The sequence below is a fragment of the Bubalus kerabau genome, chromosome 13, assembly GCF_029407905.1.
Source record: "Bubalus kerabau isolate K-KA32 ecotype Philippines breed swamp buffalo chromosome 13, PCC_UOA_SB_1v2, whole genome shotgun sequence".
Taxonomy (NCBI): domain Eukaryota; kingdom Metazoa; phylum Chordata; class Mammalia; order Artiodactyla; family Bovidae; genus Bubalus; species Bubalus kerabau.
Window position 1 is genome coordinate 73,116,574 of NC_073636.1, and position 27,131 is coordinate 73,143,704.

At 49.7% G+C, this 27,131-nt stretch overlaps 1 protein-coding gene and 1 non-coding gene across 2 annotated transcripts in view; one reads left to right on the forward strand and one right to left on the reverse strand.

Annotated features, from left to right (window-relative positions):
* Positions 1 to 1,671: 1,671 nt before the first annotated feature.
* JPH2 (junctophilin 2) overlaps positions 1,672 to 27,131 on the reverse strand; it is a 77,799-nt gene continuing 52,339 nt past the window's right edge. Inside the window, exons 3-6 of the mRNA XM_055545070.1 lie at positions 11,147 to 11,265; positions 8,532 to 9,265; positions 7,726 to 7,819; positions 1,672 to 5,915 (exon numbers count right to left, since the gene is read on the reverse strand). Coding sequence (XP_055401045.1) covers positions 7,739 to 7,819; positions 8,532 to 9,265; positions 11,147 to 11,265 — 934 coding nt within the window. The 3' untranslated portion in view covers positions 1,672 to 5,915; positions 7,726 to 7,738. The remainder of the gene's footprint in view (positions 5,916 to 7,725; positions 7,820 to 8,531; positions 9,266 to 11,146; positions 11,266 to 27,131) is intronic.
* Positions 24,861 to 24,933, forward strand: TRNAG-CCC (transfer RNA glycine (anticodon CCC)). The gene has a single exon. It is a non-coding gene; the product is annotated as a tRNA-Gly (tRNA).

Consider the following 27,131-nt stretch of genomic DNA (forward strand, 5'->3'; position numbering starts at 1 on the left):
TTGAAATCACAGAGCAGTTGTGAGGAATATATGAAATAATGCATGTAAAGTGCTTGGGCAAAGCCTGGCACATAGTAAGTGTTTAATTTATAGTAGCTTTTATTGTTATAGTGAATCACAGAATGGCAATGGTGATGGTTTGCTGTTGTTTTTTTTTTAATAAAAGCAGCGTTCTCTTGAGCACATTTATGAAAGCATTCATGTGTGGAGCAGTGGCGCCCCTGGTGGTCATGATCAAGAACTGCAAAGCAATGTAGCCAGCCTAACTGTGGTCTTTAGGGTCAATAGACAAGGAGTTTGAATCCAGTTCTGCCAGATACAAGTAGGTAACACAGGTCATTTACCTTCACCCTTATCGTCCATTCCCTGCTCCCAAAAGTTATTATTCCATGGAGTGGCTCTATTTTTTTTTAATATTTATTTGACCACACCGAGTCTTAGTTGTGGCATGTGAACTCAGTTGCAGCAGGAGGGATCCAGTTCCTTGATGAGGGATCGAACCCAGTCCCCCTGTATTGGGAGTGTGGAGTCTTAGCCACAAGACCACTAAGCAAGCCCATGGCTCTGACAATTTAATGAGACAATATAATCTCACTTGGCATGCAAGTGAGATTACTAGCTCTTAATAAGGCTACGATCCTAGCACCCAGAACACCACTGGCCACAGACTGCTAATATCCCTCCCTCGTGTGAGAAGGGAAGTGGGTGGGTGACTATTTATTTTTTCTTCTTTTGGGTAGGAGCGAGGAGCTGTTTCTTTGGCTCGGAGCACCTGGCCAGAAAAGATACCCTGTGGATACCTGAAATTTTTCTAGAGTAAAATATTCCTTTGGATAATGCATTGCTCCCTCCAGACTTCTCTTTTCAAGTGAAAACTCCCCTGGAAGGATAACTAATATCCTGTGTCAAATGCCCAGGTGAGGATGAATGAACCAGCTTCTTGCCTCCCAGACCAGAGGGGCCTGGGAGACACTTTGGGTGTCATCACCCCCTCCCGCTCGCTCGACACACACCCTCCACCCCATTTGCTGTTCTGCCTGGAGAGGGGACTTCCTTCCTTCTCAGAGTCCAGAGGCAAGGAGTGAAGCAGGAGGTAGATGCCCCTGCACACAGGGGAAGCAATTGGAGATTCTTCCCCTGTGGACCGATACTTCAAGATGAGAATGGCAGGACAATTGAGCGAGGAGGCTGGGCCCTGCCCAGACAGAAGATAACAGATCACATATTTCTCATTCTCAATGTCAAGAGACCTCCCTGACTACACATGCGCAGAAAGGGTTCTTAGACGTCAAAAGGGGATTAATGCTGATGCCAAGCTACCCACAGGCTTCTTCAGCAGAATCCATCTTAGCTAAGAGATGCATGTGTGCACATGGGAGGACCCTGAGATATACCAAATAGGAACCAGGCAAATCAAAATGATTAGCCAAAGGAAAACTGGAAGAAATGCTCCACGTAAGTGATTTAAACTGCCATGAGGGTGCAACTCTGCAACTGAGTCTACCTGTGTGTCTATCCACACATACAGTGCTCTTTTTTTCCTTCTAATAAATACTTCACTTGTTTCACCATCTCCCCCCTCCACTCTCCACACCCCGCCCCCTCCCCACTGTAGAGCCCGAGGCAAGGCCGGGGCTCAGACCACAGGGTCTCCCCGCTTCAGCCCCCTCTGAAACAGTTCCTCCCATGTCAGCCTTGCTTCTCTTCCCATATCCTGTTCATACCTATTACAAGGTCCTGGGCTCGTTTTCTGGCAAACAGAAGCCCTTTCCAACTGGAAAACGAGGGAGAGGAGCCTCCACTTGCTCCCTGGGCATGCTGTCCCACTGCCAAGTGGAGAACTAAGAATAGGGTAACAGCTCATATTGATGAAGCGACCTTGAAGGAAGTAATCTGCTCGCTTTCAGAGGAGGGGCCGTATGGCCAAGAAGCATTAATGAGGGAGAAGTTTCACCTCTAGAGACAGTCTTTTGGACAAAAGAAAAATGAGCTACCTGAATTTCAGCATACATTCAAGTTTTGTGTTTTACAGTTTGAAATTGTGTTTATTTTGAGCTACACATTTGAGGGTGCACCACAGAACTTTTTCAGGCTTGAGGCCGCCAAAAGTCATCATCTGGGCCTTCATCTCTCCCAGCACAGTCAGATCCTTTGTTGGTTCATCAGAAATTATGAAAAATTTCATCTTGCCACAAATCCCTCATCTGGATCCCACAGCTCCCAGGCCCACCACCCCACCCCCCCCATCTTTTTTCTGCCCTGGAAGAGTCCTGCCAAGACTCCAAGGCAGTGGTAGTAATCACAGGCCCTGGTTAACATCCACGAGGTGGTTTTAAATTCCTCTATGGCACAAGACGCCTTCAAAGGACCTTGGACCTGGCAGCGGAGGACAAACTTCTAGAGGTGTCAGTGGCCAAGGCTGAAAGGGGACCAGCCAGGCTGCGTGCTGCGCTTCAGCCCCCGGGGGGGCGCCGGACTCCAACCGACCTTACCTGACTCCGACGTTCCAGCCGGCTCTGGAATAAGCTTTTCCCCCCCAAACCATTCAAGGGGATTCGAAGGCTGTCATCTGCCTGCCCCCTCACCTCACACTCCCACTTTACACACACACACATACACACAGGGCCAGTCTGCAAATCCCCCCAACTGGGCTGGCTGCCCACTCCCCCCTTCTCTTGGTGCACTTTATTCAAACCTCTGCAAAGTACAACTCCTCCCTCCTCACCCCCATCCCCTCCATCGCCCCTGCGGTCCTTCCAAGCCCATCCTTCTTCTTTGGGACCCCTGGATTATTCCAGGGTTTTGCCAACCTCTTTACCACTCATGAGCTACCTCATCAGATGCTCACAACCATGATACCTGTAAAGAAGGCAATGGGGCAGGGATGACGGTCTCCTTGGCAAAAGAGGAAACTGAGGCCTACAAAGAGGGGGTGTCTGGCATGCAGTAAGTCAGTGATGACGCTGAGCAGACAGCCAGGACTCCTGAGCACCAAAGAACTCTGGAACCTGCCTGAACTCAAGCCTACTGGTGAGGGACCCTCCCCTCCAACTATCTCATGGGGGCTGTTGGCTTGACTTAGCCACTAAAAAAAGTCAAGATAATTGCTTTCCCACCCCTGGCTTGTTGTGTGACCTTGGGCAAGTCTCTTCTCCCGTCCAAGCCTCTGGAAGCTATGATGATGGCCTCTAGATTCTTCCTTTGACTGAGACGCTCTGTGACTTTCTGACAGGAGCCCGAATCATCTTCACCCACTCGAGGTTTCTGGGGCTTCAATTAAAATGCAAGCGGCTTGTGAGAGGGCTAATGACTGTACTTCAGGTCAACAGCAATAATGACCCCAAAATGGGAAGTCTGCACTTACTGCTCTCAATTGCTGGGCTTTATATGAGCTTTAACATTTAAAGTTGTCCTCATTACAACCCCAGGAGGTAGTAGTATTTTCTCTGTTTTATAGATGAGAAATTGAGGCTCGGAGAAGTGAAATAAGTATCCTAAGCAGGACTAGAGCCCAGGGAAGCCAATCTCAAAAGGCTGGCTCTTTTGGGACTTCCCTGGAGGTCCAGTGGTTAAGACTCTCAAAGCAGGGGGCACAGGTTCCATCCCTGACTGGGGAACTAAGATCCTGCGGGGTGGGTGGCCAAAGATTTTTTTCCAAAAGGCAGGCTCTTTCTTTTGCTATATGCTGCTCAGGGAATCTTTTAGAAGTTGGCTTTACAAACCCAAGGTCTTCCCTAGAAGGTCTGTGGCCTTTGGGGAGCCCCTGTCAGGACTGAAGCCTTTCCGCCACCCCTCAGGAGGTATTCCCAGGTGGTGCAATGGTAAAGAATCTGCCTGTCAATGCAGGAGCTGCAGGAGACTTGGGTTCGATCCCTGGGTTGCGAAGATCCCCTGGAGGAGGAAATGGCAAACCACTCCAGTATTCCTGCCGAGCTGATCCCATGGACAGAGGAGGTTGGTGGGCTACAGTCCACGGGGTTGCAGAGAGTCAGACACGACTGAGCAGGTGCACACACAGGAGGTATTATGGAAACTGTAAGAGAGGCAGGGCCTGACCCAGCATGACCCAGGGTCCTCAGCTTCCCTCCTCCTCCTCAGACCAGTCCCCCATCCTGAGGCCACAAGCAGACCCCGCAGCCCAGGCACAGCCTGTGAGCAGATGCAAGTTTATTATTGCATAGACAGCAGCTTCCTGAACCTTCACCCCAAATACCAACCCCCAAACAAGACCCCACCCAGGAGCCCTGGTAGCCAGAGGCTTATCCCCAACCCTGAGCCAGACCAAAAACCCCAGACAGTGACCTCAGAGCCCAGGCCTGGAGCCTGTCTCCCCTAAGAAGCATGCCCGGCCCACCCTCCTCTTGCCCTACTTGTCCAGAAAAGCCCACACACGATGGCGGAGGCCCTGGAGGACGGCAGAACCCACAGGCTCCCCAGCAGTGCTTGAAACAGTAAGTGTGGAGTTGGAAGGAAGGTTCCCAAGTATTGAGGGAGGAAGGGAAAGCTGACGCCATCAGAAACAAACTTTAGGTCAAAGAGCAAGCCGGGGGGGGAGGCCAGACTACCCCCGCCCCAGCCCCCAAGGAGCAGAGAAACAAAGACAGAAAAGCAGCTGCTCCCCTCCAACTCAGTTTAAATGTCCTGGTCACGTCCTTCCCCCTGCTCAAAGGGGCCTGGACCACTGGCCCTCCATCCTTCCCAGTGCCGAGGCCACAGCCCTCAGCCCCCACCCACCCCCAGCCAGCACCAGGGACAGGAGAAACCAGCATGGTACACAGCACATCGGAAAGGGGCTACATGCAAAGACTGGCTCCTGCCAAGCAAGCCGAGGAGCTTATCACAGACGGCAGGAACCCCATACCTGCTCCCCTCTCCCTGGGACACGCTGGCTGACAAGCAGCCTTCTTCAGCATCGGCCTGAGAGTCTGCCCCAGCGAAAGCTGCCTGGGCTTCCATGCTCAGCACCCCCCACCAATCAAGCCTGTGGTGGCCCCTGGGAGCGGAAGCGGACAAACCAGTTCATGGGCATCCCTGAGGCTTTATCTCACCAGCCCCACGGCTCCTGCAGGGTGACCTCTCCTCACCCTCAGCATCCTCGAAGCCCCCATGTGTAATGCCAGCCCCAGGCTCAGGCGCCCTCAGAAACAGGGCCATCCTAACTGCCCCTCAGCCCTTCTCCCCACACACCCTCCCCCACCCCCTGGCCACCTGGTCAGCGGCTTCCCAGCCAAAGGTCCCAAACCCTCACGTCGTCTCCCCCTCGCCTGCTGGTCCAGAGGGAAGCTAACTGGACCGGTGGGAGGATACAGAAGCCCTGTATTCTGGGATATTCAAACAGCAGATGTCCACTTCCTCTATTGTCATCCTGAGCATCTGGAAGCAACGGACAGAGTGTGGGAGGGGTCGGGACTGAGACAAGAAGGGCTGGTGGGCTGAGAGCATCACCCGCCATGGCCCACCACAGGGATCTCGTTACTTCCTCCGCTTGCCTGGGAGGCCTCAGAAGTTTAAAATAAAGCCAGGGAGGGTAGGAAGGAGGGGGCTGGGATTTAACATCCTGGTTTGGTGACTTCTCCCAAAACACAAAAAGCCTGGGGAGGGAGTGACCTAGGGTAGGGGTGGAGGCGAGGGAGTGGATGGGGATGGGGGATGGAGCAGATTGGGAAGTTCAAGACCAGGGCTCTTCTTTCAGGGCTTTCCCTGCCACTGGGCAGAGAGCTCCCGGACAGTGCCCAGCACTTTTCTCTTCCTCTGGGCACTGCCTGCGTCTGGGCACAGATGCCACAGGAAGCCTCCTTAAATGTTTGTGGTGTGGATGCGAGTGGACCCCCAGCAAGCAGGTCCAGTCCTCCTCAGCCGCCCTGCCTGGCTCTGCAAAAGATGGGTCCATGCATCCTCAGCAGGAACTCCTGGCTCTGCAAAGAGAAGAAAAGAGGTCCAGGTGCGGGAAGGATGGAGGAGGGATGAAAGCAGGGGTGGGGGGTAGGGCGAGGCTGAGCCAGGCTCTGGGCAGGGTTCAAGGAGTAGGTCTGATCCTCTCTGGGGCAAGATCTCTATCACCAGCACCATCCCCGCCTCTGCAAGCCCTCAAGCCTTGGCCTTGGGCTCTGACTCAGTGGGACCAGAGACAAGCCCCAGAGGCCCCTCCTTGGCCCATGCAAGGCCCTGCTGGAGGCTGCCTCTGCCTGCTCCCTTTGCCTGGTACATGCTGCCCTCCTCTCCTCCCCTCCCTCACTGCCATCTGGCTCGCCCCTCACCATCCTTCAGGTCAGGAAGTCGGCAGTCCCCCGCTGCAACCACTCCCAGATTCCCTAGGAAACACGGACCCCGCTGGGGCCAGCATCCACTCCCAGGGCAGCACCTACCAGGTTAATATTGTCACTGGCTATTTACCCTTCTCCTTCTCCGCTGGGACTGAGTAGGAACCTCCAGCCCATACTAAGCTAGAGTCGAGGGAGGGGATCTTTGAGGGGAGCAAGGCAAGAGGCAGCAACTCTTGTTAGCAGCACCAAACACAGGATTTACAGTGTAACGGCTGGTCCTAGTATGAGAAAGATTTGATTTGCCTTGTGGCTACTTTGGGCTTCCCAGGTGGTGATGGTGGTAAAGAACCCACCTGCCAATGCAGGAGACCTAAGAGACTATGGGTTGGATCCCTGGGTCGGGAAGATCCCCTGGAGGAGGGCATGGTAACCCACTCCAGTATTCTTGCCTGGAGAATCCCATGGACAGAGGAGGCTGGCAGGCTTTGGTCCACAGGATCACAAAGAGTCGGACACAACTGAAGTGACTTAGCACGCATGCATGTGGCTACTTCATCCTGAGACCAGCGAGGGCCATTTTCCTTCACCCCAGCCCTGTCCACTTCTTTTTCACCGGACCTTACCCAGCTCCTGAGCTCCATCACTGGGAGAAAACCAACTGATGGAACCAACTGACTGACAGCAGGGTTCAGGAAGAGGACTGAGGGAGGTGGGTGGAGAGTGCAAGCAAGGGAGAACCGGAGGACAGGGAGAGAGGATTCGGCCATCCCCGCAACCTCAGTCTAGACTTTCGGAGCTCTGTGGGGAGGAGGTCAGGAACTATTCTGCTTAATGTTTAAACTGCAAGACTTTTACATAATGAGCCATAAGTTAAAGGTTTACTCTCACATTCGCCTCATTTCTTAGGGCAGGAATGTGTCCCTGCTCTGTCCCTATTCCCAGCAGAGCAGGCGCTCAGTAAAGAGTGGTTAAATGGGCTTCCCTGGTGGTTCAGGGGTAAAGAATCCACCTGCCAATGCAGGAGACACGGGTTCGATCCCTGGGTGGGGAAGAACCCCTGGAGAAGGAAATGGCAACCCACTTCAGTATTCTTGCCTGGAAAATCCCATGGACAGAGGAGCTTGGAGGGCTACAGTCTGTGGTGTTGCAAAAGAGTTGGACACAACTTAGGAACTAAACAACAACCACAACAAATGAATGGTGAGTTCGTGAATGAATGAATGAAGCCCCCAGTGTTCACCTGACAGACAGCCAGTGTTCTGTGCATGTTGGGCCAACGAGGGTGTGTGTGTGTGTGTTTGTGTGTGTGCGCGCGCGCGCATTGGGGAGAGATGATCTCTCAAATCCACACTCTAGGTCCCTGCCCCTGCTGGGGGATGGGCCTCAATTAACCACAAGACAGTGGCCCAGCAGGCCCTTCCTCTCCTCCCCAGAGACTGCCATGCTCTCCTCCAGGCCTCACCTGGGGGACGAGGTCAGGTCAGCAGGTGAACGAACAGGATGGCCAGGCCGATGTTCAGCAGGATCACCATGCAGATGAGGACGGTGTTGGGGACCTGGGAACAGCAGAGACAGGCTGCCTGAGTCCCCAGGAGAGCACACTCCCCCACCCTGACCCTCCTCAGTGTCCAGCAGCTGGACAGACCATCCGAGCTGGAAGGATTCTTGGAAGAAATAATCAACCAAACTGCTCAGGGTCCAGAGAGGGTCGAGAACATATCCCAGGACACACAGCGGGCAGAGCTGGGACTGGAATCCAAGTACATGGCCGTACCCACTGCTAATTCCTCTGGGGCTGCATCTCTCAGGCCCTTTGAGCCCAGCTTCAGTCTTTGGCACCATAGCTTCCTGCTCCCCTAACAAGGCCAGAGGGCCAGGACCCACCCCCCTAATGAACCCCTCCTCCATCCCCCCAAAGCCCTCCCTGCTACACCTTGTAGTAGAGGCTATTGGAGCCCAGCCTAGATCCTTCATAAACATGAGCAGCCCACAGCCTAGCTGCTTGGGACTCCTAGTCGCCTCCTCCAAAGAAGCGCCCAGACAACTGTACACAGGCCAGCCCCTGCCCAAGGTGGGGGCACTCTGCCTGTAACCCTGGGTCAGGCTGCACCTAACTAAGCCCACATCCCGGCAGGGGTTCCCCCCCTGCCCTGTCCTGTGCCATCACCCTGGTCCCCCGGTCATCTGCCCCCCGAATCCCACTTCCAGCTCCCCGCTCCCCCCACTTCCAGTTCCCCGCCCCTCCCCCCCTTCCACCAGCAGCCTCACCTCCTCCACCTCGACCTCTGCCGCCGCCGCGGCCTCCTTCCGAGCCTTCTTCTTGGCCCCAGCCTTGGTCAGCCCTCGGGCCTCCGTCTTGCGGGCCTTGACCTTGGGTTCGGCTTTGGGCACGATGGGCTTGGGTTCCAGCTTGGCGGGGCTCTCGGGCGCCGGCGCGGGGCTTCGGGGCGGGGACGCCGTCCCGGGCGCGGCGGCGGCGGCCGGGGAGGGGGGCACGGAGTCGGCGGCGGGGGCCTCGGGCTCGTCCTCGAAGGGCGGCGGCGCGGGCGGCGCGGTGCGCACGGCGTAGCTGTGGTAGCCCTGGTACAGCGCCACCTCCGGCTCCTCCGACCGCGCGGGCGGCGCCTGCAGCGCCTCGATGGCCATGCGTTCGCTGGCCGGCCGGGCGGGGCTGCGGCGACCCGCGCCGTCGGACGGCGTGACCGGCCGGCTGCCCTCGCCGCCGCCGCCGCCGCCGCCGGGTTCACCGTTCCAGGCGCCCGGGCTCAGCAGGCCGTCTTTGGACGCCGCGGCCGGACGGGGCCGCTTGGGCTGCGGGGGCGTCCCGGCCGGCGACGGGGGGCCACCCTCGGGCGCCGGGGTCTCCCGCTCGTGCAGCTCCGGGCTCTCGCGGAGCCGCTCCGGGAGGCCCGCGGCGCCGGGGCCCCGGTCAGGGGAATCCAGCAGGCTCTCCGAGTTCTCCAGGATCTCCTGGAGCAGCCGGCGCTTTTGATACTCCGGACCTGCGAGGGGACCACAAGGGGAGGTGGGATTCGAAGCCGGGTCCCCGCACCGGCTGACCTTGGGCAAGCCGCTCCAACCCCGCTGAGTCTCGTCAACTTACTCAGCCAGCACTGACCTGCAGCCACCAGGTGCCAAGAACACTGTTTTTAAGCCATTCCCCAATACTAAACTCATTTACTCCTTTGACTAACCCTATGCTGCTGCGTTGCTTCAGTCGTGTCCGACTCTGTGCAGCCCCATAGACGGCAGCTCACCAGGCTCCCCCGTCCCTGAGATTCTCCAGGCAAGAACACTGGAATGGGTTGCCATTTCCTTCTCCAATGCATGAAAGTGAAAAGTGAAAGTGAAGTCTCTCAGTCGTGTCCGACTCTTAGCTACCCCAAGGACTGCAGCCTACCAGGCTCCTCCGTCCACGGGATTTTCCAGGCAAGAGTACTGGAGTGGGGTGCCATTGCCTTCTGCGGAATAACCCTATGAGGTGGATGCTATTATTTAGCCTCCACTGCACATAAGAACTCAGAGAAGGCAATGGCAACCCACTCCAATGTTCTTGCCTGGAGAATCCCAGGGACGGGGGAGCCTGGTGGGCTGTCATCTATGGGGTCGCACAGAGTCGGACATGACTGAAGCGACTTAGCAGCACATAAGAAGAAAAGGAGGCTCATAAAGGTAAAATGCCTTGCCCAAAGTCACCCAGTTGACCAAGAGCGGAGCCGGGGCTGGCACACAGGCTAAGTCTGGCTCCAGAGTTTATGCTCTTTATGGTCACACCGGCCTCTTTCCATTCTCTTATCTGAAAAACAGGCCTAATGATATCTATTTCATAAATACTAACTGTAAGATTAATCGAGTGGGAAAAAAAAAAATGCCTGTGAAATGCTGAGCGCAGAACCTGGCGCGTAGTGACAGCTGTTGCTATGACTACCCAAGCAGAGGCTGCCAGCCAGCGTCGCTCTTTCTGGGACCAGCAGGGGGCGCACTGTGATGGGACGCTAGACTCCTCCTGCCGGGCTGAGATCTGCACTCAGGTCTTGCATCTAGCCTCCCTTGCTGCTGCTGCTGCTAAGTCGCTTCAGTCGTGTCCGACTCTGTGCGACCCCATAGACGGCAACCCACCAGGCTCCCCCGTCCCTGGGATTCTCCAGGCAAGAATAGTGGAGTGGGTTGCCATTTCCTTCTCCAATGCATGAAAATGAAAAGTGAAAGGGAAGTCGCTCAGTCCTCTCCGACTCTTCGTGACCCCATGGACTGCAGCCTACCAGGCTCCTCCGTCCATGAGATTTTCCAGGCAAAAATACTGGAATGGATTGCCATTTCCTTCTGCCTTGCTGCTGCTGCTGCTAAGTCACTTCAGTTGTGCCCAACTCTGTGTGACCCCATAGACGGCAGCCCACTAGGCTCCCCTGTCCCTGGGATTCTCCAGGCAAGAACACTGGAGTGGGTTGCCATTTCCTTCTCCAATGCATTGAAAAGTAAAAGTGAAGTCACTCAGTCGTGCCCAACTCTTAGCGACCCCAAAACCCTTCAACATGGAGAGCACCAGTCGCCCATCCTGATGGACTCCCACCACTGTATTGAAGGGCAAAGTCTGCATCAGAGCCAGGAGGTCTTCCTCACTCTGCAGCCTCATTTACCAGAGAGAGGAGACAGGCTCCAGTTGGGGAAACCTCTGTTATTACCACCCCAATCTCAGCCTGAGTCCCCTTGACTCATCCCATCCCATGCCTGCACCACGCCCCACAGATGCTCACAGGCATGTGTGACCCAGTGGAGCATCTCAGCTTTCCACCAAGCAAAGAAAAAGGTGTCCACCTCCCCATCCCCACCCCACAGACTTCCCCCACCCCATCCCGGCCAGTCCCCTCCCTGGCTGGCCCTACCTGGCTGGTAGAAGTCTGGAGCCAGCTCCCTGGCCAAAGTGCGGGCAATGTTGGACTCTTGGTTAGCAGCCAGGGCAGCCTGTTCTGCTGCCTCAGCTTTGGCCTTGGCGTGGCTTGTCCTAAGGAGACGACACGGTGGAGTCTCAGGATCCCTCAGGAGAACCAACACTCTCTGCCCTTCCTCCCCCCACCCACAAAGAGACACCCTAGACAACACTTTTGTTCACTTGGGCTGTCAATGAATATTTATTAAGCCCTGTGGTCCAGGCTGTTGTGCATTCCCCAGACCATTTCCTCTTCTCTCAGAGCACACAGACGGACTTCATTTTCCAGCCTCCCTGGGGTTAGGTGTGGTCAGGTGACTGGCTAAAGCATTGTGGGAAGACAGGATGATGCCATTTCCAGGCATGGTCCACAAAAACCTGTCCTGTAATCCACAGTGCCCTCTCTCTTCTCCGCTGTTGCTGGTAAAATGCAGGAGCCAAGCCCCCAGAACAAGGGACTTAACCTCATTTGTGTCACAGCTCTTTTCAACCTGGTGACACCTCTGGACCCTTTCTCGGTGTACTGTTTTAAAATGCATAAACTACACAGGATTACAAAGACATGCAATTACACTGACACATTGTTACCAGAATATTTAAAGGGACAAATCTGTAATATAATAATGTATATTCTTCTTTATTAACACATGAGACAAAATATTCGGCAGGCCTATTGACCACCATAATTTAAAAGTATAGATTGGCATAAAGGATATTTTAAGGATACATGCAACAACAGGAATGTGGCATGAAAATATATGTGATTTCTATGAGTGACAAAGTCAGAGATACTGCTAATACTACTGTGATTTATTGCCGACTTCTGTAATTGAAGAAAATACTAAATTTCAGTTACACGTCAGTAAAAATAGAGATGTGCGTGGTTTTCCTCGTCCGGATCCCTTCACTGGGCAAATGCACCCGCCCTTGGCTGCTAAACTGATGGCTGATGACTCACTGCTGTCTCAGAACTGGAACCAATAAGAAGCCACCTTGTTCCAAAGGTCCATACCCCTCCCCAACCCAAGGAGCCTATAACCAATGACTGCTGACACCAGCCAGCCCCTTTTTGCCCCAAGAGGAACCAACTCTTGAGGTACTGCTCAGGCTCCAGAGCCCCACCGTGGGATGAGGTTGAAGGACTCCAGAACACATTCCTGCTTAGCTACTTCTATGTCCCAGCCTGCCTCTCTCACTTCCCCTTGCTTCTGAGAGCACTTGCTCCATTAATTGCCCATGCAAGAATCCTCATCTCAGACTCAGCTTCTAGGGAATCTAACCTAAGGCAGCATCCAGATTCACAGACTCGCTGAATTCTATCCACAGAATCCCCTGTGGCCCCCAGGGTCAAGAAACACAGTGGAAGGAACTTGGGTCCACAAATGATTATTGCATAGAACAAAGCCCACCTCCCCAACAGTTTCATATTAAACATGCAACATTTGAGCATTAAATTTAAACATTAAACTCAGCAAGCCTTAAATGTCTACTGCATTAAGCGCCTAAGATTTGGGGGATGTTTATTTCAGCTGTTAATCTAACCTAACTAGGAAAAGCACCTACAAAAATATTAACAGCCCTACTAACCAATGGACTTCAAGGTAAAGAAATTAAAGATTATCTCATGTAATCATCATGATGCCTTAGGAAGCTGGTGCTCTTATTATTGTCCCTATTTTACAGAAAAGGAAACTGAGGCACAGGCAGGGTAAGTAACTTGCCCAAGGTCACAGAGTCCCTAAGTGCAGGAACTGGGATTTTGAACCCAGGCAAGATGATTCCAGACCCTGTGCTGCTCTGAAGAGTGTGCTGTGGTTGGTCAGGAGCCAAGATTCCAGGGGCAAGACAAGCGCCTTTCAAAAGAAGGAGATGGGCTGGATGCAAGCAACCAAAATTATTTAGTATAATGTAATCAAATAAAAGGGATTCCCTGGTAGTTCAGCTGGTAAAGAATCTGCATGCAATGCAAGAGATCCCTGTTCACTTCCTGGGTCATGAAGTTCCCCTGGAGAAAGGATGGGCCACCCACGGCAGTATTCTTGGACTTCTGTAGTGGCTCAGACAGTAAAGAATCTGCCTGCAATGCTAGAGACCTAGGTTTGATCCCTGGGTTGGAAAGATGCCCTGAAAGAGGGCATGGCAACCCATTCCAATATTCTTGCCTAGAGAATCCCACCGACAGAGGAGCCTGCAGGGCTACAGTCCGTGGGGTCGCAAAGTCGGACATGACTGAGCGATTAAGCACAGCACAATTAAGTGCCATTGTGAGAAGTGCCGTAAAGGAAGCATATAGAATGTGATGAAAATGTCCAACAGGAAGGCTTGAAGTAGATGGGTGGTGGAGGGGGGATCAGGCAAGGTTTCCTCGAGGATGTGACAGTTGAGACCTGAAACTGACACATCCACTGATTGGCTCATCAGCACTGAGGCAGGAACAGTGAGCCAGGCAGAGGGAAGGGCATGTGCAAAGGTCCTGAAAGGGTCTACAAGCGTCATGTCTTTGGGGAACTGAAAGGTCCAATCAGTGTCCCCATGAGCAGACGAGTCACTTCCTTGGGGATTTGATCTGCGTGTATCTCCAGCACGAATTGAGCCCCATCTAGAGATGAAGTTTACTAAGCTCCCTCCAGGTGCCAAGCCTTTTGCCTACATTACACCTTACAATCCTCAAAACTGCCTGGGAGGTAGGTTTTACTGACTCTACTCCACAGGTGGGGAAACTGAGTCTCAGAGCAATACCTTGCTCAAGGATGCCAAGTAACAACTGACATTTACCAAGCATTTACAACATGCCAAGAGCTTTACAGAAATTAATCCATTTCATTTCCCCAGGTACTCTTTGTGGCCCATGTTATCACCATCATCCCTCTTTCCAGAGGAGAAATCCAAGGCACAAGAAGGTTTAAGGAGCCCACCTACAACTTATCCAACCAGCAAGTGAAAGCAAGGTTTCAAACAAAGACTTTCTTGGGCCTAGAGTCTGTGCCTTTTGTCACAGGTTTGTCCATCCACTCAACAGTAAGTAGTGGGGGACTTCCCTGGTGGTCCAGTGATTAAGAATCTGCCTTCCAATGCAGGGGACATGGGTTCTATCCCTGGTCAGGGAACTAAGATTCCAGTGCTGCTGGGCAACTAAGCCCACACACAGGAACTACTGAGCCCTGCAGGCTCCAGAGCCTGTGGTCTACAAGAGAAGCCCCACTCACCTCAAGGTGAAGCCCGGACACCACAGCTAGAGGCCCAGCACAGACAAAGTAATAATAAGTAGTGGAGCTCAAACCCGGAACTGTCTGGTTTCTAAGCCCCTCCACTGCCACAGAAATGTTTACTGAAGAAAATAAGATTATACTGAATGAAAGAATCCGTAAAAGAATGCACGCATACATACATGTACATCTGCATGGGCAAGGGGGCAGCATAGAGAATAAAGAGCATGCTTTTGGAATCAGCAGCCCTGGATTCTAATTTTGGCTCGGCCATGGCTGGGGCTAGGGTACAAATGAAGCATTCACCTCAGGCTCAAAATTTAGGGGGCTGACCAAAAAAAATAAAAAACCTCAGTAATCCAGAAAAACAGTACTTGAATGCAGTATTTTTTAACGTCAAAATTAATGCAGCAATAATCCTTGATGAACAAGTTATGAAAAAAACGTCAATAAAGTCCAGATCCAGACCCTGCACTTGTATGACTCACCTCACTCACCTCCCCCTAGTCCCAACCCTACAAGGACTCTAGGACCTTGGGTGAATGGCTTTGCCTCTCCATGCCTCAGTTTCTATGTCTGTAGGGTGATAATTCTCCCCTCTTGGAGTTGATGTGAATGGCTGAGAAGCAACATAGGAAGGTGTTTAGCCCAGGATGGGGCTGAGGGATGGTGATGGTGGTGGTGATGGTGTTGATGAGGGTGTTGGCAGCGGTAGAGAAGGAGGAGGAGGAGAAAGATAACATTTGTTACACCGAAACCAACTGTGGAACCAACAAGGGCCTACTGTATAGCACAGGAAACTATAGTCAATATTATGTAATAACCTATAAGGGGAAAGAATCTGAAAGAGTATACACACACACATATGTATAATCAAATCACTGGGCTGCACGTCTGAAACTTGCATGATATTGCAAATCAACTATACAATTAAAAACTAAGAAAAAGAAAAAATGTAGTGCATGCACAACCCCAGACACACATTTGCCTGTACATGGGTATGTGTGATTCAAAGATCTAAATTTTCAGAGACACTTCCCTGGAAACCTGAAACCCCAGGTTGGGTGGGGGAGGAGGGGAAAGACTGGGCAAACCTTCAAACTGAGAAAATGTCCTTTTTTGGTGGTGTGAGCTGGATGAGGCTTGTTTCCTGGGAAGCTGTGTTGCAGAACGGACTCCTCAGGCCAGAATGGCAGTCTTCACACTGAGCCCTGGAAGGTTCTAGAGAATCAACAATGGACCCTCCAGGGCAACCAGAACAGGGGTCAGAGGGGAATGGCCACACAGCCCAAGGTAATAAAGGCTGCTGGGTTTGAAGGAGGCACTCTTGACTGATTGAATACCTTACCAGCCCCTGCTCCAATGCCTCTGATCTCAGGAACGGCCCCTCAGCTCCCTAGCCCTCAAGCCAGGAATCCCAGTGTCTCCCACACCCTCCTTCCTCATCTTTCAATATTCACAAACAAGCACCACCAACTCCTGTCTCTCCTGCTCCCCCCGAGGCTCTTGATCTGCCTATTCTCCATCTTTCCATGGCTCCTCCTGCCAGGATTCCCCCTGCCCTCTGTAACCTCCCTGCTTCCAGACTCACTCCCTACAACCGACCACACGCAGCTTGCTTGCCTCACCTCTTGCTGACAGTCTCTGCAAGGCTTCCTATCTTGCAGAAAGTAAAGTCCAAAGTGCTTAGCACGGCCTTCAAGGCTACCCAGATTCTCAGCCTGAAGCGGCCCTGATAGGGGGTATCTGGCAGCTTACCAGGTAAACGGCAGGCTGAAGTGCTGCGGTCCAGAGGCTATCTTCTAGTCCAATGGCACTCACAGTGTGGTCCATGCAGACCCCAGCCCCTCATCATCTGGGCACTTGTTGCAAATGCAGATTGGGGGGGCTCCACCCCAGATCCACTGAATCAGAATTTCTCAGGAGGAGCCCAGGAATCTGTGTTTTATAAGCCTTCCAGCTGCTTCCACTGCTCATTAAAATTTGAGAAGCCTGTGCTGGACAGATAGAAACATCCAGCTCTCTCTTGGGCAGTTCCCAGCCTGCTCCACCATCCAGGAGCCTTGAGGGTCTCCCTTCAAGCACCAGGCTCCCTCCCTGAATCCAGGGCCTGCTAGGGAAATGCAGGCACCATTTCTTTTCCTATGACCACTTGGGGAAGGGCTTTTGGGGCGGGTCTCCCAGGAGGGCTCTGCCCCTTCTGTAGAGAAGGGAAGGAGCAGTAACTGGGGCAGGGGGTGGGGCAAGGATCAGTCACCCTTCTTGATTTCATCAGATTTTCTTTCGTCAGCAGGTTAAAAATAAGGCTGGTGGTGGCTCAGGGATGGGGCAGGGCCATAACCCGGTCGGAGCACTCCCAGAGTGTCGACCCTCACTCCTGTCTCCCTTCCCCACCCTGGACCCCTCACCACCCCGGAATAGCTGGCCTCGTTGCCCAGGTGTCTCCATCAAGCTCTGATGGCTTTACTGGGCCAAAGCAGGGGCACCCACAGGAGGTACCCCTGACTCCTCTGCTCTGGTTGTTCCCCCATCTGGAATGTTCCTTTCCCTCCTTCCACCTCCCAGCCTTAAAGGGCCAGCTTCAGACCCACTTTGACTTCCAGATTTATTCAGTTAATGCAACTTTATGGAATGCCTGCTATATGTTAGCAATTTTCTGGGTGCTGTGGCTACGATAGCAAGCCAAGTATCTAAAAAATCCCTTGTAGGGGGACTTCCCTGGTAGTCCAGGGACTAAAACTCCATGCTCCCAATACAGGGGGCCCGGGTTTGATCCCTGGTCCGGGAACTAAGATCCTGCCTGCCACAACTAAGACCCGGCATAGCCAAAGAACATAAGTAATTAAGTGAAAGTCACTCAGTCGTGTCTGACTCTTTTCGACCCCATGGACTATACAGTCCATGGAATTCTCCAGGCCAGAATACTGGAATGGGTAGCCTTTCCCTTCTCCAGGGGATCTTCCCAACCCAGGGATTGAACCCAGGTCTCCCGCATTGCAGGCGGATTCTTTACCAACTGAGCCATAAGGGAAGTCCAAAGAACATAAATAAAGATTTTTTTTAAATCCCTTGTAGAACTCACATTCTGTTGCAGGGGTCAGCAAATTAGGGCAACAGGCCATATCCAGCCTGTTTCTCTATCACCTGTGAGCTAAGAATGTTTTTTATACTTTTTAAAGCTGTGAAAAAAAAAACCCAAATAGTATTTTATCACACATGAAAACTATACAGAATTTAAATGTGTGTCCATATAAATAAAGTTTTATTGGAACAGAGTCACATGTATTTGTTTACTATTGTCTAGAGCTAAGCGGTTGCCACAGGACTGGAAAAGGTCAGTTTTCATTCAAATCCCAAAGAAAGGCATAATCAAAGAATGTTCAAACTACCACACAATTTCACTCATCTCACATGCTAGTAAAGTAATGCTCAAAATTCTCCAAGCCAGGCTTCAGCAATACGTGAACCGTGAACTTCCAGATGTTCAAGCTGGTTTTAGAAAAGGCAGAGGAACCAGAGATCAAATTGCCAACATCTGCTGGATCATGGAAAAAGCAAGAGAGTTCCAGAAAAACATCTATTTCTGCTTTATTGACTATGCCAAAGCCTTTGACTGTGTGGAGCACAATAAACTGTGGAAAATTCTTCAAGAAATGGGAATACCAGACCACCTGACCTGCCTCTTGAGAAACCTGTATGCAGGTCAGGAAGCAACAGTTAGAACTGGACATGGAACAACAGACTGGTTCCAAATGGGAAAAGGAGTACGTCAAAGCTGTATATTGTCACCCTGCTTATTTAACTTCTATGCAGAGTACATCATGAGAAACACTGGGCCGGAAGAAGCACAAGCTGGAATCAAGATTGCTGGGAGAAATATCAATAACCTCAGATATGCAGATGACACCACCCTTATGGCAGAAAGTGAAGAGGAACTCAAAAGCCTCTTGATGAAAGTGAAAGAGGAGAGTAAAAAGGTTGGCTTAAAGCTCAACATTCAGAAAACGAAGATCATGGCATCTGGTCCCATCACTTCATGGGAAATAGATGGGGAACAGTGGAAACAGTGTCAGACTTTATTTTGGGGGGCTCCAAAATCACTGCAGATGGTGACTGTGGCCATGAAATTAAAAGACGCTTACTCCTTGGAAGGAAAGTTATGACCAACCTAGATAGCATATTCAAAAGCAGAGACATTACTTTGCCAACAAAGGTCCATCTACTCAAGGCTGTGGTTTTTCCAGTGGTCATGTATGGATGTGAGAGTTGGACTGTGAAGAAAGCTGAGAGCCAAAGAATTGATGCTTTTGAACTGTGATGCTGGAGAAGACTCTTGAGAGTCCCTTGGACTGCAAGGAGATCCAACCAGTCCATTCTAAAGGAGATCAGCCCTGGGATTTCTTTGGAAGGAATGATGCTAAAGCTGAAACTCCAATACTTTGGCCACCTCATGCGAAGAGTTGACTCATTGGAAAAGACTCTGCTGCTGGGAGGGATTGGGGGCAGGAGGAGAAGGGGACGACAGAGGATGAGCTGGCTGGATGGCATCACTGACTCGATGGACATGAGTTTGAGTGAACTCCGGGAGTTGATGTTGGACAGGGAGGCCTGGCATGATTCAATTCATGGGGTTGCAAAGACTCGAACATGACTGAGCAACTGAACTGAACTGAACTGAACTGAAACGGTTGCCATAGCAGTCCATGACCTGCAAGGCCAAAAACATTTACCATCTGGTGCTTTACAGGAAAAGTTTGCCCACCTCTGTTCTAATGCATCCACTCAACAATTGTCTCTCCTAATATTCTAATTAATAATATTAGTCTACTATTGGTTGAGCTCTTTGTGCCCAGTTCTGTGCTGTGATCACCTTTACACATGTGACTTCAGAGAGGTGAAGTCACTTTCTCAAGGTCACACAGCTAGAAAGTGTATCTGCCCAAGCTCTTCCCCATTACACTGAGCTGGCGCTTTCCTGGTACTAACTGGACCAGGTCCTCAACATGCTGGTACTAGGGATGGGGATAAATTAGATCCAGCAGGCATCTGAAGAGCTCCCAGCCTAATGCAGCCCCTCCAAGTCAACTGTGCAGCATCTCTGAAAACCAGCGGATGATGGGGCGGGGGCAGACCAAAGTCGGTAAGCCACAGGGCAGTGCAGCTAAAAAGGGACAGCTCTGGTAGGTCTTGGGTCTGCTCCTTATACTCTCAGGCAAGCCTGAGCCCCCTGAGCCCCAGTCTCCTCATCTGTACAATGGGGATAATAACAGCACCTAGCCTGGAGAAATGGTATAAGGAGTATAAATGAATAAACACTCATCAGAAGGGTGAAGGGTACAAGCTTCAGTCCATCACATTCTGACTTTTGCTCGCTGGTCTGTTTCCTCAACTGTGAAATGGGGTTAATAACATTTACCTCACAAAATTACTGGGAGTCTGAAATGAAATCGCACAAGAGTGCTTAGCATAAACTGAGCACTTAACAAATATTAGCTATTATTATTGTTACAGTTTTGGTTATTATTATAACAATGTTTGGGGATCCCCAGGTGGCTCAGTGGTAAAGAATTTGCCTGCCAATGCAGGATACACAGGAGACTCAGGTTTGATCCCTGGATTGGGAAGATCTGCTGGAGGAGGGCATGGCAACCCACTCCAATATTCTCGCCTGGAGAATCCCCATGGACAGAGGAGCCTGGTGGGCTACAGTCCACAAAGAGTGGGACATGACTGAAGTGACTGGGCACATAAGATAGTTTACCAGCAACTCCCTTCCAAAAGTCTAAGGACTGCCAACAAATTGGTATTTAAATAGGTATTTTTGTAGCAGGATATGTCATGTAAACTTTGTTTCAAAGTTTATCCAGTTTGTAGCATAGTATAGTACTTCATCCCTTTCCATTGCCAATAATGGTCCACTGTGTGTGTGGATAAACCAGATTTAGTTTATCTGTTCCTCAGCTGAAGGACATTTGGAATGTTTCCACTGTCTGGTTACTATGTATAATGCTACTATGGATATTCCTGTGCAAGTTTGGGGATGGATGTAGGTTTTCATTTCTCCTGGGTGTACACCTTAAGGCATGGAATTGCTGGGTCATGTTGTAACTCTTTTTAAACTTCTGAGGAACTTCCAGACTGGTTCTGAATTGAGTGCACCATTGTACTTTCTTCTAGTAACATGAGGGTTCCAATATCTTTACACCCTTGTCTACACTTATTATTATCCACTTTTGAATTTTAGTCACATAATGGTTTGTGAGGCTCATTTCATTGTAGTTTTGATCTGCACTTCCCTGGTGGCTAATGATGTTGAGCGTGTTTTTAAATGTTTAATGACCATTTCTGTTATCTTCTTAGGAAAAAAAAATGTTTATTTAGATTCTTTGCCTGTTTTCAATTTTTTTAAGTTGTAAAAGTTCTCAATATATTCTAGATACAAGTACCTTATCAAATACAGGGTTTGCAAATATTTTTCCCATTCTATTGTCTTTTCAATTCCTTGATGGTGTCCTTTGAAGCACAGAAGTTCTTAAGCTTAATGATTTCCAATTTATCTATTTTTCCTTTTGTTGCCTATACTGATGCTGTCACATCTAAGAAGCTTTTGTCTAACTCAAGGTCACAAAAACTTACTACCATATTTTCTTCTCAGAGTTTTATAGTTCAGTTTTTACATTTACATCTAGGAAGACTACTTCTAATAAGGAAAAATGGGAAATAAACTAAGGGTTCATACTGCCCTAGGAGACAGGCACTACAACCATTTTACAGATGAAGAGACTGAGGCACAGTGAGGTTAAGTCACTTGGCCATTATTTTTATTGTGAACATTACGCCAGAAGTGGCCCCTGCTCTGGAAGGATCTAGAGTTTGGTAGGAATGATAAGACAAGGTGAAAAGTTTTGAGAACAAACATACACAGAAGGCTACAGGGCAGGAGGAAGCCCATGTGGTGAGCTACATGTTCATAATCTGCATTTTCTTATTTTCATACCATATATTATAAATATATAAAAGATGTAGTAGAGGACTTCCCTGGTGGTCCAGTAGCTAAAACTCTGTGCTCACAATCCAGGGGGTCTGGGCTTCGATCTCCAGTCAGGGAACTGGATCCCACATGCCCCAATGAAGACCTGGTGCAGCCAAATAAATTTTTAAAAAGATGTAGTATAATATGGCTTCATCAGCACAAAAGAATATGAAAAATAAACAGATTTTTTTTAATATTTTGGTATTTGAGGTGGATAAGAGCAGTTTTTTCACAGTGGGTGACATAAATTCTCTGTACTTTGATTTTTTTTTTCCATCTGTAAAGTGGGGATATGAATAGCCCCTGCCTCACAGAGTTGTAGAATTACTGTACATAAAGTATTTAGAATAGAACCTGGCACATAGAAAGCTCTATGCAAGTGTTTTAACATTTTAAAAAGTTGATTTGTTTTAGTTGAAGTGGAGGGGCATGGGTTTTGAGTCTGGGGGGCTGTGCCACCCCCCCAAGAGCTTAAGCAGAACCTCCCCACCTTGGAAGCCCAGACTGAAATCCCCAGGCCGTGGAGGTGAACACTTCAAGATTATGTTTTACAAAGACCTTTCTCCTCTTCTTGAAAAAGAATCACCAGTCCAGCTGGGAAATCTTCACCATGTGTGAGTGGGTATGGGACACCCCTTCCCATCCTCCAGTCTCTATGCAGGAGGCAGAGTGACAAGCTGCTGTTTACTGAGTGCTAACTATGTGCCAGACACTTGACCTATGTGGTCAGCTGAATAATGGCCCCAGGGATATCCAGGTCCTAAATCCCTGGAACCAGTGAATGTTACCTTATACGGCAAAAGAAGCTTTGCAGATGTGATTAGATTGAAGATCCTGAGATGCAAGAATTATCCTGGGTTAGACAAGCAGGCTCTAGATGTAACCACACATGTCCTTATAAGAGGGAGGCAGGAGCAGATGTGACCACAGGAGAGGAGAAGACGATGTGATGATGGAAACTGAGATGAGAGTGATGCCCTTTGAAGATGCAGGATGGGGCCACAAGCCAAGGAATGGCAGCGGCCACTAAGAAGCTAAAAAATCAAGGAATTGGATTCTCCTCCCAGAACCCTCAAAAGGAACCAGCCCTGTCATCACCTTGGCTTTAGCCCACTGAGACCGATCTCAGACTTCTGACCTCCAGAACAGTAAGAGAGTAAGTCTGTGCTGTTTTAAGCCCCCACGTTGGTGGTAATTTGATACAGAAGCAACAGGAAACTACAGCAACCTGTGTGATCTCGTGCCATCCTCAAGGCAACTCACTGTGCAGAAGAAAGGAAAGCTCAGGAAATTATTTGCCCATGGCTCATTGCCAGGTGACATTCAGTTCAGTTCAGTTCAGTTCAGTCACTCAGTCATGCCCGACCCTTTGTGACCCCATGAATCGCAGCACGCCAGGCCTCCCTGTCCATCACCATCTCCCAGAGTTCACTCAGACTCACATACATCGAGTCAGTGATGCTATCCAGCCATCTCATCCTCTGTCATCCTCTTTTCCTCCTGCCCCCAATCCCTCCCAGCATCAGAGTCTTTCCCAATAAGTCAACTCTTTGCATGAGGTGGCCAAAGTATTGGAGTTTCAGCTTTAGCATCATTCCTTCCAAAGAAATCCCAGGGCTGATCTCCTTCAGAATGGACTGGTTGGATCTCCTTGCAGGCCAAGGGACTCTCAAGAGTCTTCTCCAACACCACAGTTCAAAAGCATCAATTCTTCGGCGCTCAGCTTTCTTCACAGTCCAACTCTCACATCCATACATGACCACTGGAAAAACTATAGCCTTGAGTAGACGGACCTTTCTTGGCAAAGTAATGTCTCTGCTTTTGAATATGCTATCTAGGTTGGTCATAACTTTTCTTCCAAGGAGTAAGCGTCTTTTAATTTCATGGCTGCAATCACCATCTGCAGTGATTTTGGAGCCCCAAAAAATAAAGTCTGACACTGTTTCCACTGTTTCCCCATCTATTTTCCATGAAGTGATGGGACCAGATGCCATGATCTTCGTTTTCTGAATGCTGAGCTTTAAGCCAACTTTTTCACTCTCCACTTTCACTTTCATCAAGAGGCTTTTTAATTCCTCTTCACTTTCTGCCATAAGGGTGGTGTCATCTGCATATCTGAAGTTATTGATATTTCTCCCGGCAATCTTGATTCCAGCTTGTGCTACTTCCAGCCCAGCATTTTGCATGATATACTCTGCATAGAAGTTAAATAAGCAGGGTGACAATATACAGCCTTGACTTACTCCTTTTCCTATTTGGAACCAGTCTGTTGTTCCATGTCCAGTTCTAACTGTTGCTTCCTGACCTGCATACAGGTTTCTCAAGAGGCAGGTCAGGTGGTCCGGTATTCCCATCTCTTGAAGAATTTTCCACAGTTTATTGTGATCCACACAGTTAAAGGCTTTGGCATAGTCAATAAAGCAGAAATAGATGATTTCCTGGAATTCTCTTGCTTTTTCAATGATTCAGTGGATGTTGGTGATTTGATCTCTGGTTTCTCTGCCTTTTCTAAAACCAGCTTGAACATCTGGAAGTTCACGGTTCACATATTGCTGAAGCCTGGCTTGGAGAATTTTGAGCATTACTTTACTAGCGTGTGAGATGAGTGCAATTGTGCGGTAGTTTGAACATTCTTTGACATTGCCTTTCTTTGGGATTGGAATGAAAACTGGCCTTTTCCAGTCCTGTGGCCACTGCTGAGTTTTCCAAATTTGCTGGCATATTGAGTGCAGCACATATTGAGGTGGCACTAGTGGTGAAGAACTGGCCTGCCAATGCAGATGTAAGAGACGTGGGTTTGATCCTTGGGTCAGGAAGATCCCCTGGAAGAGGGCATGGCAACCCACTCCAGTATTCTTGCCTGGAGAATCCCATGGACAGAGGAGCCTAGTGGGCTACAGTCCACAGGGTCCATAAGAGTCAGACATGACTGAAGCAACCTAGCACAACCACTCACACATAGCTGTGAGATCCGGAGCTGGGTGGAACACGACTCCAGGTCTGTCTGGCACCAGACCCTTTGCTGTCCCATGCATCTGCTACACACTGCAGTTAAGCCAGAAGAGCCCAGCAGCTGGAACTGGCCACAACTATGCTGCTTCCCCCAGGGGCCTGGGCATCCCTAGCATGCATCCTGCCTGCCTGAGAGTCCAGAACTAGTGGTTACCAGCAGGGACACCGTCAACTTCCCCAGTGAAAGGCTAGTCCATTGGAAACTGGGATCGCCTGGTTGACTACATATGACTGAGGTCTGGCTATACTATGGCAGCCAGTGAACGGACAGAGAGGGGACATGAGGCCTTGCTCCCCCTCCCAACATGGGACTGGGCTCTACAGTCCAATCTGAAGCCCAGCTCTCAGCAGTGAGGCCTTTTCTGCATGAGTTGGCTGTACAGAGAAGCTTCCTTTTCAAAAAATCTGTGCCAGGGACTTCCCTGGTGGTTCAGTGGCTAAGACCCTGCACTCCCAATGCAGGGGGCCCAGGTTAAATCCCTGGTCAGGGAACTAGACCCCACATGCCGCAACTAAGTTCACACGCCACAACAAAGATCGAAAATCCCACGGGCCACGACTACGATCGTGGGCAGCCAAATAAATAAACAAATATTTTTAAAAATGAAAAGCCTATGCCAGATTTTAAAATCACATTTTGTGAATTATGAGAACAGTAATATCGAAGCAACACCACTGTGAACCCACTGTGCTAAAACAACGGCTATGTTAGCTTTTGAGCCTTCTTTTGAGCCTTTTATGAACAACTGTTAATTGTAAAGCCCACAGTTTTAGAGCATGGAATCTGAAATCACACTACCCAAGTCTGAATCCCTGAGTTAGATATTAGCTGTGTGGCCTGAGCAAATCACTTAACCTCTCTGTGCATCCATTTCTTCTTCTGAAAAGTGAGCATGGCAAGATTTTTCAGATGGCTCCTGGTATTCACATCTTTATGGGATTCAGCCCCCACCCCCGCCACCACGGAGTAGGGGCTGAACTCAGTGATGGGCTTCTAACTAAAAGACCATGACAACGGTGATATCACTTCCATGACTAGTTTACAAAAGACGGCAACTTTGCTTTTGATAACAGACTCTTGCTGGCCTTGATGAAGCAAGCTGCCATGCTGGGGAAGCTTTCATAACAAGGAACTGAAGACAGCCTCCCACCAACATCAGTGAGAAGCCAAGGGCCTCAGTTCAAACACCCACAAGAAACTGCATCCTCCTACAAACAAGTGCATGAGGGTGGAGTGGATCCATCCCCAGTGGGGCCTTCAGATGGGACTACAGCCCCGACCAACAGCAGCCTCGTGGGAGACCCTGAGCCAAAGGGCCCAGCTGAGCTGTGTCCTGATACCAAATGGACAGAAACTGTGAGATAAGAAATGTGTGCTGTTTCATGCTGCTATGTTTGAGCATAAGTTATTATCCAGTGATAGACAACTAATACAAATGGGATCATAATACCTACTTTATAGGGTTGTTATGAAAATTAAAGGAATTAATATACAGAAAGGGCTTAGAACAGTGCCTTGCATGCAGTGTATATATAGTAGTGTTATCCTATAGTAGTATGAAAGCGTTAGCTTTCACTATTATACGTTTCTTACTTACATAATTTTTCGTGTTTCCACATATTCATGTTTATCATTTCAGACCCCTCAACCTTTCTTCTTTTGAAATTTAACATCTACCTATTTTTAAAATATGTATTTACTTATGCATTTGGCTGCACCGGGTCTTACTTGCAGCATGCAGGATCTAGTTGACCAGGTGTTGAACCTGATACCAATCTGCACTGGCAGCACAGAGCCTTAGCCACTGGACCACCAGGGAAGTCCCAGCATCCATGTATTTTTGTGCCAGTGATTCCTCTTCTGGGAATCCGACCAACTGACATACTCAAACTGTGCAAAATGACACCCATACAAGGGTATTTACTACAATCCTGTTTGTAAGAGCAAAACACTGGAAGTGAAGCCAAAGCAAGAAGAGGGGACTAGTTGATCACCTTATGGTATAATCAATACTTGTTGAGTACCTACTATGTCTCTACACTGTGCTTAGACGTTTGCATGTATTATTTCATTGTATCCTCACAATATTCTCTAAAGTAGACATCGCTATCAATCCCCATTTTACAAGAAAACTAAGGCTGACAGGGTTAGGTAACCTGTCCCACTCACACAGTCAATAAAGGAGGAAAGCTGAGAATTCCAATGTGTTTAACACCAAAATAAGACAAAGCATGTGTTAGTGTTGGAGTCAGACAAGCTGGTTTCAAACCCCAGCTCCTTCACATCCAAATTGTATGACTTTTGCCAAGTCATGGAACCTCTCCAAGTCTCAGTTTCGCCATCTGTAACTCAGGTTAATCACTTTGCCGACAAAAGTCTGTATAGTCAAAGCTATGGTTTTCCCAGTAATCATGTACAGATATGAGATGTGGACCATAAAGAAGGCTGAGTGCCAAAGAATTGATGCTTTCGAACTGTGCTGCTAGAGAAGACTCGTGAGAGTCCCTTGGACTGTAAGGAGATAAATCAATCAATCCTAAAGGAAAACAACCCTGAATATTCATCGGAAGGACTGATGCTGAAGCTGAAGTTCCAATACTCTGGCCACCTGATGAGAAGAGCCAACTCACTGGAAAAGACCCCTGGAAAAGACTGAGGGCCAGAGGAGAAGGGGGAGACAGAGGATGAG